We start from the raw sequence: 21,604 nt of genomic DNA on the forward strand, positions 1-21,604 counted from the left end.
GTCCAGATATTACGTTAATAGACTTTTTATGGCGCAATCTGAAGAGCTTAGGGTGGGAGAATTCCCCATCAAGACATCGGATCCATTATCCAGGTGTTTTTACGACAGGCCTAATAATCTCTGCTTGAATTCTTTGATCACGAGACCTAAAACAAAGGCTGGAAATTTTACTCGTCTCGGAGCTTTTGATGGAAACTCAAAGAAGAATATTTTTGCATAATTCCTTCTCTTTTCTTTCGAATAGGATGATTTCCACGCGTTGTGCAGATCGAAAATCAATACGTTGAAGGATTTCTCGATTATAGCCACTATTTAAATAGTAGAAAGACGAACATTTCCCATATGAGTATAAAAGGATCAGTAATAACGACTTGATGTCTAAGAATACGAGGATGTATTGATATTTAGTTAGCCTAGACCAGTTCCATGCATAAAAAAAATATTGCGTTACCATAGCAATGAACAGTAACCCATTAGAAGTGTCAGTGTGAAGTTTGAGGTCAAAAAAGTAAACCAGAGTTACGCAATGAATTAAAAGATAGAAGATGTCCACCGAGATTGTGAAAATCGAAAAATTGGAGTATAGAGCCATCATCAAGTACCTGTTTTAAAAGGATTAAGAGATAAGCAGATTTACGAAGATATGCTTAATACGCTTGATGATCAATGTCCTTCGTATGCGACCGTGAAAAATTGGACTGCAAGCTTCAAAAGAGGTCAATTTTCCATTGAAGATGATGACCGATCGGAAAGGCCAGTTTCTGTGTCAGTCCCCGAAAATATCGATGCAGTTCATGACATGATTTTATCAGACCGTCGAATTGGGCTAAAACGGATATCTGAAGCACTGAATATTTTATGCGAACGCGTTCATCATATAGTTCACGTCAATTTGGACGAAAAATTGCTGCAAAATGGATCCCCAAAAGCGTTCGATCTGAGCTCTATTTGAAAACGATGTAGACATCTTAAACCGAATTGTTACTATGGACGAGACTTGAGTACATTTCTACGATCCAAAAACAGAGCAACAATCGATGGAATGGCGACACTCTGGTTCTCCAAAACCTAAGAAGTTTCGTGTCCAAAAATCTGCTCGAAAAGTTCTAGCTTCAGTTTTTTCAGGATTGCCATGGGGTAATCATGATAGATTTTTTGGATAAGGGTAGAACAATAACCGGAGATTACTATTCGACATTACTGACCACTCTACGGGAAAAAATTTAAGAGAAAAGACGCGGAAAGCTATCCAAAGGTGTTTAGTTTTGCAGGACAACGCCCCTGCACACAAATCTCATGTTGCTATGCAAAAAATTCGTGATTTAGGGTTTGAATTACTGAAAGACCCTCTTATTCAGCAGATTTGACTCCATCCGACTATTATCTCCGTCCTCAACTGAAAAAAAGTTTAAAGGTCGTAAATTTTCTTTCAACGAGGAGGTAATAAAAGCTGTGGAGTCTAGTTTGCAGAGCAAGAAGAAACATTTTTTTTTAAAGGTCTAGAGACGTTGCAGGTTCGCTGTAATGAATGTATCCAATTAAGAGGAGAATATGTTGAGTAATAAAATATTTTGACCTTGAAATTTTGTTTAAATATTTCAATATATCCTCGTAAGTTATAATCATTACTTCCTTTTGTTGATATAAGTTACGAGATATAATAAATAATAAGAAAAGCATGTTCATGGAATATCAGATTCGATACGTCTGTTTTGAATGAGGATCATCAGCATCACACTTCCGGAAATACAGCTGCAGAGATGGCACAAAATCCATCGGAAAACCCTTAGCTAGCCTTGTTTTTTTTCACCCCGAAACGTATATTTCGGACTAAGCGGATCGTGACCGGATGCTGTCGCAATGTCAACATTTTTAAAAACACTCGGTCATCGGAGGTGACGCTTCGGATTTGGGAGGTTGAAGGGGTTTCGTTGATGGAGTAGGGTCATTAGGGGGCGCATGCAGTCGAAAAATTCGACGAGGAATATTGGAGGTGCGAGATGAATGGTTCCCGTTTCCACGAGAGTTTATATTTTTCATTTTCAGTGACGGCAATAAATCATTCCGATATGGTCGGGGAGTTTGTTAGGGACGGATGGAACGAAGTCGTCAACAACAATATGAGTCTGTATGGGAGTTTTTTAGGGGATGCAAATTCCGCTGGATGAGAACATCTGATATATATTCTAAAATTTTTGCCTTAATCGAGCTATTTTGACTAGCTGGTACCAGTTCTTCTGGTAACTCGTCCTCTCCTCCTCCAATGTTACATACTTCTGACCAGTTGCACATTCTTGAATGAAATATGTTCTTTCTGCATTGAGCAGCTTCAAGCTTGGCTTGCCTTTCAGTTCCACTTAGTTTCTGTGCTCTAACCTATCATTTAATGAAACATTTTTGTTTTGTCGAGGCATAGACATAGAGACATGGACTGAGCAATGTCAGCATGAAATTGGCTTTTTTTATAGAAAGAGAGAAATGATCGACGGGAATTTACCTGTCTCTTTTTTGTTCACATAGAGGTGAGTGTGGACCAATCAAAATTCTAGAAAAAGACAACTGCATTCCCGACGTGCGTTTCTCTCTGTCACTTTTTTTGACCGTATTTCATGCATAGATATAAAGGGAAGGCACAGTCCATGTCTATATGTCTATGTGTCGAGGTAGCAGTGGAACTTTTTTCTGCAATCGAACTGCGAGGAAATATTGAAAAAATCTCAGCCTACTATAGAACCAAATAAAATTTCAATGTCAAAATATCTTTTTACTCTTGATTGGATACATTTATTATAGCGAATCTGCAACGTCTCTAGACCTTTCAAAAAAAATGTTTCTTTTTGCCTGCAAACCAGACCTCCACAACTTTCATTACCTCCTCGTTGGAAGAAAATTTACGACTTTTTGAACTTTTTTTTCAGTTGAGGAAAGAGATGATAGTCGGATGAAGCAAAATCTGAGAAATGAGGGTGTATTCTAGTAATTCAAACCCGAAATCACGAATTTTTTGCATGGCAACATTAGATTTGTGTGCAGGGGCACTGTCCTGCAAAAACAAAACACCTTTGGATAGCTTTCCGCGTCTTTTCTCTTAAATTTTTTCCCGTAAAGTGGTCAGTATTGTCGAATAGTAGTCTCCGGTTATTGTTCTACCCTCATCCAAAAAATCAATCATGATTACTCCATGGCAATCCCAAAAAACTGAAGCAAGAGCTTTTCCAGCAGATTTTTGGACACGAAACTTCTTAGATCTTGAAGAACCAGAGTGTCGTCATTTCATCGATTGTAGCTTAGTTTCTGGATCGTAGAAATGTACCCAAGTCTCATCCATTGTAACAATTCGGTTTAAGAAGTCTACATCGTTTTCAAATCGAGCACAGATCGAACGCGATGCTTCTACCTTGCACGCTATTGGTCAACATTCAAACATTTGGAGATCCATTTTGCAGCAATTTTTCTCATGTCCAAACTGACGTGAACTATATGATGAACGCGTTCGTATGAAATATTCAGTGCTTCAGATATCCGTTTTAGCCCAATTCGACGATCTGTCATGAACTGCATCGATATTTTCGGGGACTGATACAGAAACTGGCCTTCTCGATCGGTCATCATCTTCAATGGAAAATTTACCTCTTTTGAAGCTTGCAGTCCAATTTTTCACGGTCGCATACGAAGGACATTGATCACCAAGGGTATTAAGCATATCTTCGTAAATCTGCTCACCTCTTAACCCTTTTAAATACAGGTACTTGATGATGGCTCGATACTCCAATTTTTCGATTTTCACAATTTCGGTGGACATCTTCTTTCTTTTAATTTATTGCGTAACTCTGGTTTACTTTTTTGACCTCAAACTTCACACTGACACTTCTAATGAGTTATTGTTCGTTGCTATGGTAACGCAATATTTGTTTTATTCATGGAACTGGCTAACTAGATATCAATACATGTAAATGCGAATGCGAATGATCCAATCATTCCGATTCACTTTCGAGTTTACCCAAGACAAGAGACGAAGATCCAAATGTTTTTATAACGAAGTGGAGAACAACACAAGAAAATACTCTAGGAACATCAAGGATTCCGTTGAAACCAAAAAGAACAAATGAATCAAACGGAAACTCAACGATAAATTCTCCCTTTTCCGGCTATTATCGCAGTACGGAGTGAAAAGGAACAGTTCTTCCGTTTCGGAGCACTTTGCCTGAAACAATCGACGAAAAAAGAAATAATAGATATTGACATTTGAGAAATTAATGTGAGTGCAAACCTGCATTGTTCTTGCTAGAAATGGAGGTTTCATCTCAAGGATAGAACGGGGATATTAAAAGGTATTTCGATTAACGAGGGGTGGGGGGTGTTTACAACGCTTGAGTGGTTTCCTGGAGGAAAATTTTCGTGATGTTTTTACCGATTATTTATAGTGGATTGTATCAAAACTTGAAAAGAGCATTGTCCTTCAAGGTACTTAATTTTCGTGTCAAATTTCATCGAAAGCACTCCACTAGTTCCAAGAAAAAAAGCCTGACCTTTATAGAGTAAGTTCTATGATGCGATAATCATGTAATCCATCAAATTCTATATGGATAACAAAATAAATATACTCACTGTTCGGTTACCCAGATTTCTAACCCTACAGTTCATGTATGCACTTTTCCCAACTAGAGCTGTAACATTTTTCGACACAGTTCTTTCAAAATAAGGTCCCCTATCTATTATCATGGGCTCGATATCTTCATTATCGAGATCATTTGAGTGGTCCTCTTCCATTTGAGATTTACACATCCCTGAAACAAAGGACGAAATCAGTCCCAGTAAAATAATACACAGAGTAATGAGCAGAAAAATGGCGCACAACATATACTCCACTCATATTTATTTTAGCAGTCGGTTGGCCATGAAGTAATTTTCTCAAGTTTTTGTAACTAGTACGGAGTAAGGTTGGCACTCATGAAATGTCGTTAATGTCATAACGCCGTTGCCACAACTTATATAAATTTTTATTACGAAAATGCCGAAAGTGATTGAAAAAAGGGACGGGGTTTTAGGAAGTGCTATTTAGAATTCAGGTCCGCTCATTCGTATAGTTATACCCTGATATTCTAAAATCCACAATACGTCAGACGGTAGCGAACAAATTCAATATGAGAGAATTTATATAATGTTTTATCTGCATCGAAACGACTTATATTTCAGCTGAATATTTCCTCAATCAAAAAGATTGTGAATGAAGAGGATGACAAAGAATTTCCTTCTATTGTGAGACCCAAAAAAGTGGTGGCATTTGAGAATTTTATGATTGAGTGAATTAGTGCGAAAAGTTTACTACAGGATTTTCGATTAATGTCATCGTAGAATAAGTTCCCGAAAATAGATTTTTCAATTTTTCATTCGACTTGTCCTATACATTGTAAATGTCTTAAGGTACCAATAAATACCTAATTATTATTATTATCTCAATGTATTAAGATGAACAGCCACAAATACGCGCCAGTTGTCCTGTTAATTGTTTATTCATGTGAATTTTTTGTTCAAAGGTGGAGTGCATCTTGACTTGAAACTTCCTTTAATTCCTTTTACTTATATTGATTCAAGATGATTTTTGTTGAAGAATCTAACATTCTTGTAATTATCTGTTGATTCCTTCGGGCGATACCCATTCCCAACCACTGCATCAAATGCATTTCATCTTCGGGTTAATATTTTTGAAATCTACAACTGATGTAACGTATTCAAACTTCAGCCAAAGAAGATAACGAACATTAACTCTCCTCAAGCTAGTGCATATTATGATATTATACTGATCTCTTGTATTTTCCATGCCAACAACTAGATTTGGTATGCCTTCAATCAGTTTGTATAAATTTCAATTATGTTCATCACATATTTTCCGAATAGATTCGACATTGTGATAAAATACGTAATAACAGAAACTTTTACGTAGAACGGGCAACATAGCGTTGATTTAAAACCTAAAAATGTTTTGACAAGCGTCATAACCCCACATTATCGTACTATACAGAGTGAAATGTGTCAAATTTCCATGGCTAAAATAAAAGTAAATGGAGTATACACGTGCATTCAAAAAAATTCGTCCTCGAGTATACTATGAAATTGTGTCGATAGCTGTGTCTTAACATAATCCTTAACTTCTGCTATATTATATTCATCAAGATCTACTGTCAAATTAACGTTATGGATCGCCTCAGTATGTTTGGATTCTTGTAATCTAACTCAATGAAGGAAATTCTTTGCAACCCCTGCAGAAACAGGATTCCCTTCAGAATAACAAGCTAAATCTATGACACTACACAACTGTGGATCTTTTAAACAGAGTTGCATTCAGCCAAAGTACCCAATTTTCCGAATATAACAGATATTAATATTAATATTTTCATTTTGAGTGTGTCAACGAGAATTACAGAGCATCAACCCGTTATTGTCAAATATTATTTTGTTCTGAATGAACTATAAATTAGGTTAGGTCAGACAACATGGGTTCAAAGAACCACGACCATATGAACAGAAACAGTTTCATACCATAAAGAAGCAATATCCCGCGTTCGGAATTAAACTCAAATATTATTTCATCACGAACAATTTTTTGCGTGTTGAATTCGCCCCCTCGGCAAACCGTTTATGAGATTGGAATGATCTTCCAGATCATAAAAACGGAAAAAACCGCCTCCACGCTCCATAAAGCTCGAATCCCCCCAGCATCACTGCAAAAACAGGGGTCCACCGGCCGATATCTGACAGTAATCACCTATGCAGGGAAATCGAACGGGGAAAATCCCGCGTATATCCATTTTCCGAGCGCTGTCCGCACCCCCGGGGTGTCAAATAATGTCATCAATTTGTCAGTTGCCATTATCGGATATCTGTTTTATAGTCGGATTAAACATTGCAGAAATTATTCGGTTGGCGCGGATGGCCAAACTCGGATTTATGCCTGTACCGTTTGATATAATTCGCCAATCTGAAATGATGTTGTTACCCAAGCTTGGGATAAGGTGATTCCCGACTGATTATCGGATAATTAATGAAGTTTACGATGCAGCGGAGTTTCTAACGGGTTAATCGATTGGTGGTTCAGGATTTTGAAACGAAATGGGACACAAACTTTGATGGGTATCCAGAGTATTTTCACTGTTCTCGATTCAGAGACTAATTGGAATCGTATCTCAAAAATTACCTCACTACTTTGTTGGCCATCGCAAATATAAACGATTTAATTTCACCAACTGTCTCATAGTAGTAGAGTATAGTATATTTAAAAAGCCATCAACACTTTACATGACTTGTCAAACAATCTCAACGTTCAAATACAAACGATCACATTACTACACATTGAAATCTAGTGAGCAGAAATCTTTTATAGTTGAGTAGGGATGAGTAGGAGAAAGCTTAAGTCGTTGAACGCCAGGTGTCGCATCGATTTATTTAATACTTCGATGGCGCTACTGGCTTTTAACAAAATGTCCTCTGCTTCATTGAGTAATGTGATACTGCTGAGCTCTAACAAGAGCGGAACCGGCCTATCGCTACTCACCATCGATGTCGGTACGTTCTCCGTGGTATACTGATATTCATAGCTTTGTGGCGTTAATCTGTTTCGAAATCTTTTATGCTGTAAAGCCCGTTTGCAACAGCCTAGAATTCTCTAGAAAATTTACTCGAGAGTTCATGCGCCGTGTATTCTTTACCTTTACATACGCACTTTCGGTATAATTCTCTGTTCAGTTGCATACAAAATAATCTCTGCCGTTTTCTTTCCAAAATTTGGTAGAGAATTCTCCAGAGAAATCTCAGCTGTTACAAACGAGCTTAAGAGTGGTTTTTCTAAAAGATATTTGAGTCCGAGTATTTTGTGTAATCTCCCTTAGATTCATGGAAATAGGATAAGATTGCCGTAGATAAGAAAAAGTGTTCTTTGAGTGCGTCTTTGACTCGTACAAATATTTCAACAGTAGATTCTTGAGGTCAAACGAAACACTCTTTTCCTATACCATTTTTGCCGATTCAACCCTAATAAAAAGATATAGCTATTTTGAGTTTTCATAATGAGCTGTGCCATTTCAGGAAAAACAAAATTACCTTCAGAATAACTAGCTAAATCTGTGACACTACACATCTGTGGATCTTTCAAACAGAGTTGTATTCAGCCAGGGTACCCAATTTTTCAAATTTCAGTTAGTTTTTAATTTTTTAAACTCTGAATCTAACTCAATGAAGGACATTCTTTGCAACCCCTGCAGAAACAGAATTCCCTTAAGAATAACAAGCTAAATCTATGACACTACACAACTGTGGTTCTCTTAAACAGAGTTGCAATCAGCCAAAGTACCCAATTTTCCGAATATATAACAGATAGTTTTTATTTTTGAACATCAAATTTCTCGAAAACGGCGCATTATACGAAAAAATATGAAGAACACTTTTATTTTACAAAACTTTCAAATATTCATTATGTAGCGTCCAACTTACTTTCAAGAGTTGGGTTCTTTGAATTTTTGGTATTTTTATGGAACGTAATGTTCATAATGAGAAAACTGGAAGACGTGGGTGATATCTTGTGTTCGAAAAAGATTCACCAAATAAATGAAACTATATTACAAAATTCATTTCATTTGATAAAACGGGTTGTGAGATAAAAATATCATTTTTTCATGGTTTTCCAACAGCCTGTATCTTTCAAACAGAGCCTATTCGGAAAAAATGGTAAAGGAAAAAAGTGTTTCTTTTGACCTCAAGAATCCACTGTTGAAATATTTGTACGAGTCAAAGATCATCATCGTTTCAGGTCCATCCTACACATGGCATTGGGCATCTTTTTGTGCTTGTAAACCAATATACTATTCGAAGTATTCTGTATAGTTAGGTTAGGTTATATATTATAGTATAGAGCAATTTTTCCTCCAATGCAATTTCCGTTGAATTTGAGTAGTGTTTTTGGAGATTTTGTGCAGAAATACTTCCTCAAAACCACCACTCATAGTCAACGAACAGAAAAATTTACCTAACCTACACGGTCAGCTGATTTTGACAGAGGCCTGTTCAGAATATTCCGTATAGATTAGGTTAAGATTAACCTGTGAAGGTAACATTTGCTGCTTGAATATCTATCATTTCTTCATGTTTGTTGTAAGCCTGTAGTTGAAGAATACATAGAGGGCATATCCAAAAATGGTGTTTTGAGAATGCTGGCACTCAGTCTGGCTTCTTTCCACAGAAAATTGATAACCAGATAATGGACATGAATCCATGTTTGCTGGAGGCAATCTAACATTCATGAAATCCCTTCGTCAGGATTGCCAACTTCATATTAATGTGCATAAAGTATGTAGATTATCAATGTCATAAAGTACTTAATAATAGCATTGTTAACTGATGAAAACTGGTATGACATAAATTCTCTTGGAGCTCTAATGAGTAACCAGGTGATTACTTTCCACTGAATCCTAAATATCCTGGAATACACACTATATAGCTTATGGAGTCTAATTTTCGAGACAGAAATATCCGAAATACACAGGTCATGCAGAACTCATTACTCGATGAAGTTCCGACATATTTCCGTCAGTCAGGGACCTGCGAAATGTTCAGGATGTGAAATCAGATTCCTTGTATGCTGAGTTCCATATCGGTTCAACGAAAGCAATGATGAATTCTCGCTTTCTACAGCTCCAATTCGAACTCTGGAATTTTCATCTCTGCTACGGAGGCATGATGAGCTTCCAAACAAACTTTTCGCATTTTCGCAACTGCCAACTGACTCTGAGAATATAAATAGATTATTCTCGCGTCTGTCGTGTGTATATTGCGAGAGACTGGACCATCGTGGTCGAATATGGATATTTATTTCAGGGTCAGATGATGTCTGGAATCATTTAGGTCGACAGAAGTATGGAGTAACTGAGAGATATTTGGCGCCCCAGAACGAGAAAATTACATTTTGCCACAAAACAGAGTGTCCGGTTCACGTTGTTCAATATCGGCGATGGACCACTCAGAATTTTATAGCAGAAAATATAACGGTTGGCGAGATAATAAGCAGATTCAGGAAAACCGCTGCCTAACCTTGAATTTTTCAGCGCCATCTTTGCAGATTTAAAACTATTTCAAATATTCTACTGCTGAAGATTACCGAGGATTGATACTTTCAAATACACGAATACAGTTTTTCAGAAATGGAGATAAAATGCCAGATTTGATGCCTGATATCTGAATCTTTGTGGAGGTGGCAATGTATCACAAGAAAATAGGCCATTTTCAAATCTGTCTCTTCTGAAAAACATTCTTGTTTTAAAAAGTTGTGCCTGGTATAATTGGCGTCGAATAAGAAGAAGACAGACGATTCTATAGAAAGAGACTGTTTATCAATTTGGCTCATCCAACCTGTGTGTTCGGTTGGGAATCCTTTCACTACGAACGTTCCGATATAGCTATAGTTCGAGCTGTTATCGTAACGTACATAACGAACCGTTACGAATACAGATGGCAGATGCCAAAAAAAAATCAATGGTTCGACTTAATTGATGCGCCAACTCCCGACTACAAATACACGATACTGAGGGCAAACAGCGAAATTCATCCACCGTGTACTGGCGTGTACTACTGTTGGTTTTGGTTCTTCCCCTATTTCCACACGCTCTGTCTCTCACAGCCAACTCTCCCATGCGTGCTTTCGTTCAGTTGCGTTAATTGCTGCCAGTCGCGCTTTTAATTGACCATCGGTTTATGATTAGTTGAATTTATCAGTATTGGAGTGTGAGACGAAACGGCATAGTTTCGTGCGTACGTCAAAGCGCTGTTGAATAATTATACGAGGAGATATTTGTATGAAATTCGTACATCATTGATTCGATCATTTTCAACCTGCTGCATGTGCCAATTGAGCGAAAACTGCAATTTTTTTTTTTGTGCGAACTGCGATGGCAAACCGAATTCCGAACGCTGTTCGGGAAATATTCGATACTGATTGAAAAATTGATACAGGAATGGACGAATATTGAAATGGAACACCAATCCGAAATGGAAATGCGTGAAATTACGGACGAAACCATTTTGTTCTCATGTTTGGAGAGCGCCATCAAAGCATTCTCTGATACTTTTTGATGAAATTCAAATTTCGATCATCAACATGTACACCGTCCGGCTATAACTGGTCAGCTGTCTTTTTCCATCAAACTGACACAATGGGAAACCCGTTTTCTGAATATTTTTCCAACTTTCATGAGAAGGGCTTCTGTCCCCTCCCAAGAGGAAAAAGCAGCTGATTCAGATTGTCCGAAAAATAGTCCGTCATAGAAACGAAAGTTAAATAATCAGACTCTAAGCCAAACAGAGACCAAGAAAATCCCGAGAAAATTGACGTTTTCTTCTTTTACTGAAAGCAAATGTAAAAAAATTCACGCCCGATTGACAAAACTGATAATAGTGAAGTTAGCACCAATCACTGGGTGCTTTTGGCCTTGGCATTTTTGGTTTATTACATGGCTGCAGGTGAAAACTAATGTAGTGGGATTCCGGGAGACTTGCTCAGGTAGGAGGCTTGCACCACCTCGAATATTTCAATTCAAATTTCGCGCTACCGGTATCGTAAATAGCTTGCGACATACTCGTAACAAAGCACAACTAGTGGAGGCTCCATTTTGGCCGCCATCAGAACAGTTCGGGAGTGAGAGGCTTGAACGTGATTATGCTGCTAGGAAGTAAGAAATTGAATAATTTTTGTTTGTTACACTGTCTGAGATATTTAATAGGTGCGAGATGTTATTTAGTTTCATTGTTTTAATTGATTAATACTGTTTCACAAACGATGAGCCTTTTTAATAATAGTTGTGAAAGTTTCAAGAAATCTGTTGAATAGGCTAAAAGAGAGGGCGGAGGCTTGACCCATGCTATGGTCGGGAGACATAATCAGTGGTCCAAGTTTCCCGCACTAAGCTTAGATAATAGTTTGTTTCAAAAAAAGAATAATAGAAATAAATATAAAAAAATATACAAAGGTTCAAAAAAGTGAAAAACATCTCGGAAATAAGTGAGAGTGACTCTAAAATAGAAAATATGTATTTCATACGCTGATACATCTGAAGATGAGAACATTGACATAGACAAAATCGTTGGTTATTAGGTTTTATTTCAATGTTTTTCCTAATGAACAAACTTATCGTCAAGTCTCTCTTGCCCCCTGTTCAACCCTCCCATGGGTTAGGGAGACATGAGCCAATTTTCGGTTCTTAAAAAGAGAATTGCTGTACTCAAAATGTTCATCTCACCATCAGTCTACTATTATCTATCGTTACCTATTTGGGCATGATATCTTTTATACCACGTGGACACCACTCACAGATACTATGCTGTATGAACTTCCAGCGGTGGGGAAAGCGTCTGCAGTTTTTCAAAGATGTAGAAAAAATTCGTCAGGTGTACATACTCGAGCGTGTCAGATTAAAATACCGTATGCCCTACGTGGCTCGGATAATGAATTCATGTTAATCTGGCAGTTTGCGTGGTAGGGCTGGCCGTACGGTCTTCCGTAGCTTCCATAGCTAAGTTGCTTAAGCTTAGAGCGTTGGCTCAGATATTTTCTAGTCCAATCGGTATGGACTATGGAGGGCAAAACGTAGTAACAAAACCTACAGAGTACAATTCTAGTTCCCCAAACTCCGACATGTTCAAAAAGCTTCTAAAAAGTACCAGCGTTATACCAATGAAAATCAGAATGATAATAAATGATACTGATACATAAGTAAACAATATTCAGATGAGTGGCAACATCTGTACCAGCCTCAATCTGAACAGTTACGGTTCCCCCAATAAATCTTCGTCCTATGTGCCTGTTAATTTCCCCACGAAATTAATAAGTGCGAATTCTCTGCAGTAGCAGTTCCTCTAATGAGAAATCGGGGAGAAATATCCTCTCCACGCCACGTTCGTTGTTCTAATAGGGGGCCGAAGTTTACAGAGTTCGGAGTCTCCTAATTGGAAACATTCCTGTGCGGCGCTAGTGTTCGATCCGAATGCCCAATTTAATGATTCGAGGTCTGTTCTGCGCGATCGACCGAAAAATCAGATAAGGCCATAAAACAAATACATGATTTATGAACGGGAAATTCGGTATCTCCCCTAATTATAGCCGGGCGATGGATCTCTTCGGTTTACGGACTCCGGGAAATCCAGTGCTGATTTATGTCCGCCGATAATGAGTCAGGAAGTCGATGTTCGTTTATGGACTGCTGCCGAAAAATATGCAGGAGCAGGCAAAAATCCAGGAGCAGGTGATTGCTTGCCCGAACACATCAATACCCTCCTCGGGTATGGGGTGGAAACAATGGAAACTTTTCTAAAATAGCAACTAAATAATATGATTTCCCTAAACCCCGAGAAAACACAATTAATAAAGTTTGAATTTACCACAGACTTTCACCAACGATCCTATGCTGATGCTGACAGATCACTAACAACCACAAGCTCCGTGCGTTTCCTGGGTGTAGAGTATCGCCTGGATTGAACATCGAGAGTTCTGTTGCTACAAAATAGATGTCTAAGAGGTACCCTGAGTCTTGATAGGTACAAGAGCTGCCGACAACACTTTGTGGATCACGGTATCTTGACAGTGGTCTCGTTGTATATATATGAAGGAGCCCTTTTTGTTGCCAGCAATCTCCCATTCTTTCATGAAACGGAAAAAAAGCACAAATACGCCACTAGAGCCAAGGAACATCTGAACGTGCCCTCGTTGAGATTCTCATACCTTCAAAGAAACTCTTTAACATACCCTGGTGAAAATTTACAATAAAATACCTGATGAAATCAAACAGCAGCCTCAAAAAAGGATGGAGAGAGTACTTTTCAACTATATGAAGGACATACCATACTATTCATTGAATTAATTTTTAAATGCTTGACACTTGACTGTTTTTAACATATCTTGTTTAGAGATACCTTGTTTATGATTGTTTCTGTTTTAAATTGATATATTGACTAGCTCTAAACCCTAACAGGGTTATTTGTATTGGAGTATTTAAATAAATGATGATGATGATGATGATGATGATGATGGCGATGATAATTTCCACCTACCCTTCCTATACCCTTGCAAAAGCCCTGAGAATGTGTGAATGGGTCAACGATTCTCGATTTTCCTCGAAGTTAAATCCATTTAATTCTTCCTTATAAGTTTTAATCGAGTTTTCACGAAATTTGAGCCTCGAGTCAACCTCAGCTATTTCCACACTTTCATAAAAAGTTCAGGGGAGAACACAAGACCAGATGAGACTAATAATGAGTTTTCTCTTTCGACCTGTCTCAGGTCGTCACCAGGGTGAAGTTTAGAAATCAATATATAGCCCACGTGAGCCTTGTGGGACTATGTAGAACACGCCCGCCGTGTATTTTTCTACATTTTCTTTTTTAACGAGGGCTTTTCAACCCAGTAGAAATCCGCTCTATCATACCCACGCCTCCCTTTTTTGTGGGAACTCAGGGGATATGTTATTAACGAAATAAGTGGAAAAATATGTAGGACAGTTATTCTTGCCCTTGACGGAAGAATAATGTTTGGGAAAATTCTTCGGGATTTTTCAAAGTTTCGGTGCTCAATACTATGCGTGGGGTTTTTCATGGATCGATGAAATGAGGAATTCTCCTCAATTTGGGTTATCACTGCATATGCAAGTTTGAACTGAATAATTATGAGTTTCATTCATCATTCTTTCAAATTCACCGCGGAAACTATTCAAAATCATCCTTCAAATACGCGGTTTTAAAATTTAAATCCCTTTGTGCGGAGTTTACGATTTGGCAACAGCGCATACAACACAATAGAAAAAACAATGTCCGATCAGCTTGATTATAAAATAACAGCTGTTGATTTATAGGCGCGTACTTACTGGCGAGCTTCAACTGCAACCGGCCATAAAAATCCCATAAAATTTTACGACCTTCTTCGTTCGTCGCAGACCTCATAGACAGCCATCTTTGTCTATCTCATCAAGATAATGCATTTGCTGTCCTTTATTATCGAGACATATTTCAGTCGATGTTGCCAGCTTGTGCATTTCTCACAAAACGCTTTAAACTGTAAATACCCGTTATTTTTAAGTGCTTAAAATAATTTTTTTTGGGAAACGGTTGAAATGGATATTTCAAAATGTGACGTGTCAAAGATATTTAATAAAAAATACATTTTCGTCAGAAGGGGTTCTCCCTATTGAATGTTGCTTTCTTATGTATGGGGAGTCCAGGAGTGTTGAAACCCTTTTCACTGATATTTTTGAGTGGTGAGTGGTGATGTACCTCTTCAGATCTTGGCTGATTTCAGAAAGTATGGCAGTAGGATGGTAGTTGAAAGGTTGTGTCTTCGAGCTATTTTTTAGTAGAGGCTAAAAACGGAACACGTCCAACCCTCAAGAAAAGTTCCGCTGCAGTAAGAGAGTTAACACCGAGTAGTTAGAATAGGAGCAAACTCAGGTGCACAGTTGAGTAGTTGAGTAGAACGACAGACGTACACATATACGCAATTTACCCAGGCGTAATGCTGGGTCGAGGGTTTACATCAGCCCATTCCAACCCCAGCTCTTCTACTGATTTGAGAAGAGTCCTTTCGCAAATCCCCGCACACATCAGACTGTGAATATCCGTCTCGAACTAAACTGCCCGGAAAAATCCCAAGTCGTAACGTTATGCATTAAGTTGATCAGATAGGGGATTAAACCCAGCAACATGTTAATCGATCGGTCTCCCAGTAAACAAGGGTTTCCTCCTCCTCCTCCCCCTTTCTGCCCGGTTCTGATCGTCGATATTTACGAGGTTCCAGTCCCGATGGGATCCTATCCAGGACCCCGGACACGCTAGCGGTCATTATCTGGACGTCTCAGACGGGCCTCCGGTTTTTCTTGTTTTCCACGCCGTTCCAAGACCTATTAATCCCCCTGTAACTGACGTAATCTGCGCCCTATCGAAACTCTTCGACGGTTACGCTGACGAAACACGGTTTTTGCGGACTTAATTGGTTCACCTCTGATGTATCTCGATCAGGCGGACGATTGGGAGATATATGAAGCTGTAGGATTGTTTTCGGGATTCAGGTTAGGTTGGGGCTCTCGATATTCGGCAGATCTGGAGTTGCGTGCGGTGTTCTGGGTCAGATCGCCAAGTAGGTACTCCGTCGTTTATGTGGAATGGAACGAAATTGAATTGCCATGATGAGTTTCGAGTTGGACACGCTATGGCAACTGGATGTGGAAGAAATTGAAGGTCTGCTCCTATCGTTAGCGCTTTGGCATCAGATATTTTGCCAGGTGGTTCAGTTTAGTTTCAAAGAAGAGTTACAGTTCACTTGGACCTCAAGGCCAGGCGCAAAGAGAAACGCAGGTTGGTGAGGTGATGCAGTTTTTTCCTGCGCTGCACGTACATCTGACAAGTCACTGTCACGCTTTATTGGCGAGGTCTTGTTCTTTTCTATGTTTTACAAAAACTCACGCTGCGTCACCTCACTAACCTGCTTTTCTATTTGCGCCTGGCCTAAGGCTTCCCTATCAGAGCTACTCTGATTACTACTTCAGCGTGGTTCAATGATCTGGAAGAGCTTCAAGGAGGCTAAGGCCTGGTTCCTCCTTATATTTTCCCTTCCAAGGCATTCCCTGGGTCGACTTTTTGTAGGTACAATAGCGAGGCACTCTGTGATCAGTTCAACAGGAGTTTGCTCCTCTTCCACGCAGAATCTACAATGGTCACTTTCCGATTAACCCATTCCCATCATATGCTCTCTGAGGCGACAATGTCCTGTAAGGAATCCAGTGAAGAGCCGAAACTTATTGTTACTGAAATCCAAACACCTTTCGAGCCTTGCTGACCTGGATCAGAAGTCTTCGACTCACCTTCTTCGTTCAAAGTTTGTCATCTTACTCCGAGGCACCAAATTGATCGACTAGCTTGGTGCAGAGAACAACTGAATTGAGGACTTGAATGGAATAACGTTAGGTCCTCTTTGGGCTTGCATGATGGTCATGGAGGGTGGGAAGCACCATGTTGAAAAACGAGAATCTCAACTTTTTTGGGGAGAGGCAAGTGCACCACAACACATATACAGCCTGTTCTCCTTTCTTATCACTCAGTCTGTGTGCCACTATACTTTTCGTTGAGGGCAACTTCTATGCTGCCATCAAAAAATCAGATGCCTCAGCTACCGAAGCCGTCAAAACGAGAGAATCGAGTTCAAAGTTTTATTTATTTCTGCCATTTACTGACTACTGATTGCTGGGTGTGTGTCGTCCTCCTCTAAGCAGAGTCTGCAGAGTGGGTCATTGACGATGCTAAGTTTTTTAAGATTGGCTCTGAGTTTACAATGTCCTGTAAAAACTGCCATGATAGATCTCAGATTGGTTCTAGAAAATCCTAGCCAACGACTGGTGTATGAGCTGGTAGGCACTGAAATAGCCCTGTGCGAGTAACGCAGTCCAGGACGGTTGCGCCAGTACTCCAGGACCTTATGCCTTATCCAGCTGTTGTTCCGTTCCCTGATTGAGGAATTGGAAATTCCTATACTTGGTTCCGAGCCAATAAGCGCTGATGTTGCGCCTCCTCTGTCTAGAGCATCCGATACTTCGGTGCCTCTGAGGCCAGAGTGTTCAAGTAACCAAATCAGTTGCAGTCTGTTAAATCTTCCCAATCTGGAGAGTTTAGATTTGCATTCAAATGCCTGAGCCGAGTTGCATTTGTCTGCTGCGAGAGATTTAATCGCAGCTTGACTTTCCGTTGAGATTTTTATCGACCTACCCGCCCATGTTAAGCAAATGGTTGGCGCATAGATCAAAGGCGAAGATTTCAGCCTGAAATGCTGTCGCCGACTTTCCCAGACTGGCACTGAGTTCAGTCAGCGTTTTAAGACTGTAGACTTCGGCTCCAGATCCCTGACTAGTTCTGGAGAATTCTGCCATTTAGAAGTCTTTTACGAGGAATCCAATAAGAAATACATCTCGGAAACTAATTTTTGTAGATCCGGCATCAGTTTTGAGGACGTCAGTATGTGTCATAATTTTTCCTCACTCAAATAAATTTCAAATTTCATTGGCAACACTACTTTACAATTCCCCTTCAAGTTTCAACACCGGAAATGAGGTTTTTGGCGTTGAAAAACCGAAATTTTTGTCTTTGACATTCATACCTGACCTAGCTCCTAGGGCACAAAGGCAAAAATAGAGATCCCAATGTTTCCTCACAACAACGATCATTCAAGTGAAGATAAAACAGCGCCGTACTGTCTTATACACACAAAATCACGCCACCATAAAAACCTCTCCAAACAGCAACAGCAAGAAGTAGTTGAAGAACAGTCGAACTTGTTAGCTCGGACCTAAAGGCAAAACGTCATTAGCAGGCGAAACACCCCCGGGACTGTGGAGGGTTAAAAACTCACGGTCGGCGAGTGAGGAGAATTTCGGCCATTAGGGAAGTTCTGCGGCGTCCAAATCTAGGTATACGCAGCCGATGGTCGTTGTCGTGCGGACAAACGGCCCCTCAGAGGCCCCAGAACGGATCTACGAAGGAAAATGGCGACGCGCCGTTCGCCACCCCAAGATCCAAGAGTTTTTTAGAGCCGCTTTCGGGACAAAACTCACGCCGAACTAAACTAGTTTTGTTTTCTTTCGCCTAACTAGTTTTCCGGTCGTTGTAAGAAGCTATTGGTTTCGAGGAGAAAGTTGGGTCCTATAAAAGGATAATGAGCAACGAAATTAATGCTTCTCTACCCAAATTCTTCCAATCTTCGCCACCAGATTATTCAGATCTGTAGTTATACGGGGTGTGTCTTTGACTGGTAACAATATTTTTACAGTAGATTCTTGAGGTCAAAAGAAACACTTTTTTCCCTTGCCATTTTCCTAGAATCGGCTCGGTTTAAAAGATACAGGCAGCTGGAAAACCATAAAAAAGGATCTACTGTTAAAATATTTGTACGAGTGTTTTCTTTTATACTCACGGTCATACAGCCTGTTCGAACCAGTTTTTGACCCCCACATTTCCACCATCTATTATTCACGACGACACAGTTGAAATATTGATAAGAAAATGAAAGAAGAATTGAGAAATTCGTGGAATTGCGGAGAATAACGACTCCCATATTCCCAACGCCATTTTGTCCCCAATATTTCACTCTGATCTGTCACGAGGACTATGAGTTAGAATGAATGTGAAGCTTGTCTCGCTCACTGTCTCCTAGCTAGAGGATAAAATATACTCAAGGAGACTGGGTCATTATACTTTCAGAATAATTTTTTACGGACCAAGTTGGAAAACTCCGAATCCATTATAACTATGCGAGGATATTTTTCTTCTTTCTGTTGCCTCTGGATTCGGATATATCATCGCAGTTGCGAGAACCCGTGGGGTTATTGAAGAGAAGCGGTCTGTTGATAAGTTTATTGAAATAAACTTTCTGAACAAGGAACCTGTATCGATTTGCGAATAAAATTGTGTGCTATATTGTCATGAGTCAAGAAACACAGACCGTGAGACATCAGTCCATCATATTTATTTCCTATCGCTTTGATTTTCATATGAAAACCTTTTACTTTTTCATTATCTTCTGTTTTTTCTTCATGACCACATGATCCATGAAATGATTTGACATGAACTGTGCTCTTACCATGAATTATGGGTTTTTTTGCATAGATGGTGGAATTTTTCGGAGGAATTCATACCTATACAGGATGTTACACATAATGGAGCGTTCAGTTATTTGAGTGCCACATGAATTGAACAGTGAGACTATGAAAGGCCTCATATAATATAAATATATATGAACGCTGAAGTGAAATATTTTACCACAGCTGCTGTATTCTCCAGATATGGTCGATTTTCCCTTCTGACTACTGGTTTCTCCGACGGATCGCCTCAAATCTCCAAGCATTTTTTCGAAATGAGATTCGAAAATCACCTCAGAGGTGAAAAAAGTATTAGCCAGCGATAGGGGAACACTTTGAATGATCTTGTCCGAGCGTGAATTGGGTTGCCTGAATTGTGTTTGTCAGGCGTTTTACGACCCAGTTGCTAGCGACACTTCACGGGCAGGAAACGAAACTCATCGTCTGTTGGTTCATTTTGTTCCGAAATGCATTTTTGGCCACAAAAAAACGAACCCAAGTAATTTGTACTTCCATTAACTCCAATCTACACAAAACAGTCACTTGTCCGTACTTTTCCACCAGCATTTATTGATAACGAAAACGACAACATCCATTGTGTCTTTCTCGTCATTTTACCACATCCTCGCTGATGTCGTTAAACGGCCTCAAAACCCTGGAATGAATCGAGGACGCATTCAACCCTAACGGAGGGTTCGAACATCCCTGCCTATCTTCGAGGGAAATCTCCCGGCCTCCTATTCAAGTCCGCCGACAAAGTTTCCCGCTTTTACTCCGAAGAAATTGGATCGTTTCGGCAGTTTCCCGCCCATTTGCATATTCATTCGCGGTTTTTCTTTCATTAGACTTGCTGCCAAAACGAATAGAGCCAAATTAAACCAATCTCCTGATTGTATCATGAATGATATTCATTTGCGAGTCGTGCAATAGCGTCAGGCCGGCAGTGCGGATTTTTATTCGTCCGGTAATTGACAAGGAAGAGTTGATTAATTCGTCCGGGGTATTTTGGCCAATTAGGATGACGAACTTTTCCCTCGGCGGGGATGGTTTTTTTTTAGTTGTCCACCCAGAAGAAGGAAAAATCTAGATACCAAGATTCGTCTGGGAACCTTACATATACATATCGGTAATTGCAATGAAGAGATACATTCTGCCAAAATCTCTAACCTTCAATGAGTCAGCGGTCTGAAGATCCAGCTCCAAGCAGAGCAAAACATCTCTAAAAACTTTTATATCAAGATTAAAACTGTTATCTCACTGTTACTGGTACAACACCACAAGAAAATTCCAAAACTTCGCATACCCACTATTTCCATATGGTCGATTTCAATTCTATTCCAGTAAAATCAAGGAAAAACGATCGTCGATCCCATAAACGGAAACATAAAAATAAAGTCGCATAGGTAGAATGTCTCAACACACGAAGCAAGCACACATATATATCAGGAAAAAGAGAAATAACAATGGTTGAATGTTTTGGACGTGTGCAATGGCGCTGAATGGAAATGCTGCAGCTTTATCCATAAAAATCAATTGCTGAATGAGAATCGTGTGAATGAATTGGAGAGGATCCAAGAAAAAGACTCCTCGTGTGGGAATGAATTGAAAATCGAACTGTGTTGAATAGGTACGTTGGGACGTTTCGTGTTTCTTACATATGTTTATGTCCTGGTGCTAAGGGGTAATTGATGGGTGTTATTTCTGCCGTTTTATGTCCTCTGAGATCCCAGAACATAAGTCCGTTTTATCTCATGGTTTTGTCTGCATTTTACACACTTATCATTCCGAAAGCAATTGTTTCCGTCGATATTGTTATAACTGTAGTTTCAGTGGAGCAAGGACCTACGAGATCAAATGGTATCGATAATTCAAATATATCGAAAAGTATGTAAAGATTTAATTTATTTCAGGTCGTGGTTCTAGAAGTCAGGCTCATACAAGTTGAACGTTTGCCT

The 21,604-nt window shown here is 39.4% G+C and overlaps 1 protein-coding gene across 3 annotated transcripts in view; it reads right to left on the reverse strand.

Moving 5' to 3' along the window:
* LOC123308075 (zwei Ig domain protein zig-8-like) overlaps positions 1–21,604 on the reverse strand; it is a 152,139-nt gene that overhangs the window by 80,675 nt on the left and 49,860 nt on the right. For all 3 annotated transcript variants that reach the window (XM_044890614.1, XM_044890615.1, XM_044890616.1), the window contains exon 3: positions 4,609–4,787. In XM_044890614.1, the coding sequence (XP_044746549.1) occupies positions 4,609–4,787 (179 nt within the window). The remainder of the gene's footprint in view (positions 1–4,608; positions 4,788–21,604) is intronic.

The sequence above is a fragment of the Coccinella septempunctata genome, chromosome 2 (genome assembly GCF_907165205.1).
Source record: "Coccinella septempunctata chromosome 2, icCocSept1.1, whole genome shotgun sequence".
NCBI lineage: Eukaryota > Metazoa > Arthropoda > Insecta > Coleoptera > Coccinellidae > Coccinella > Coccinella septempunctata.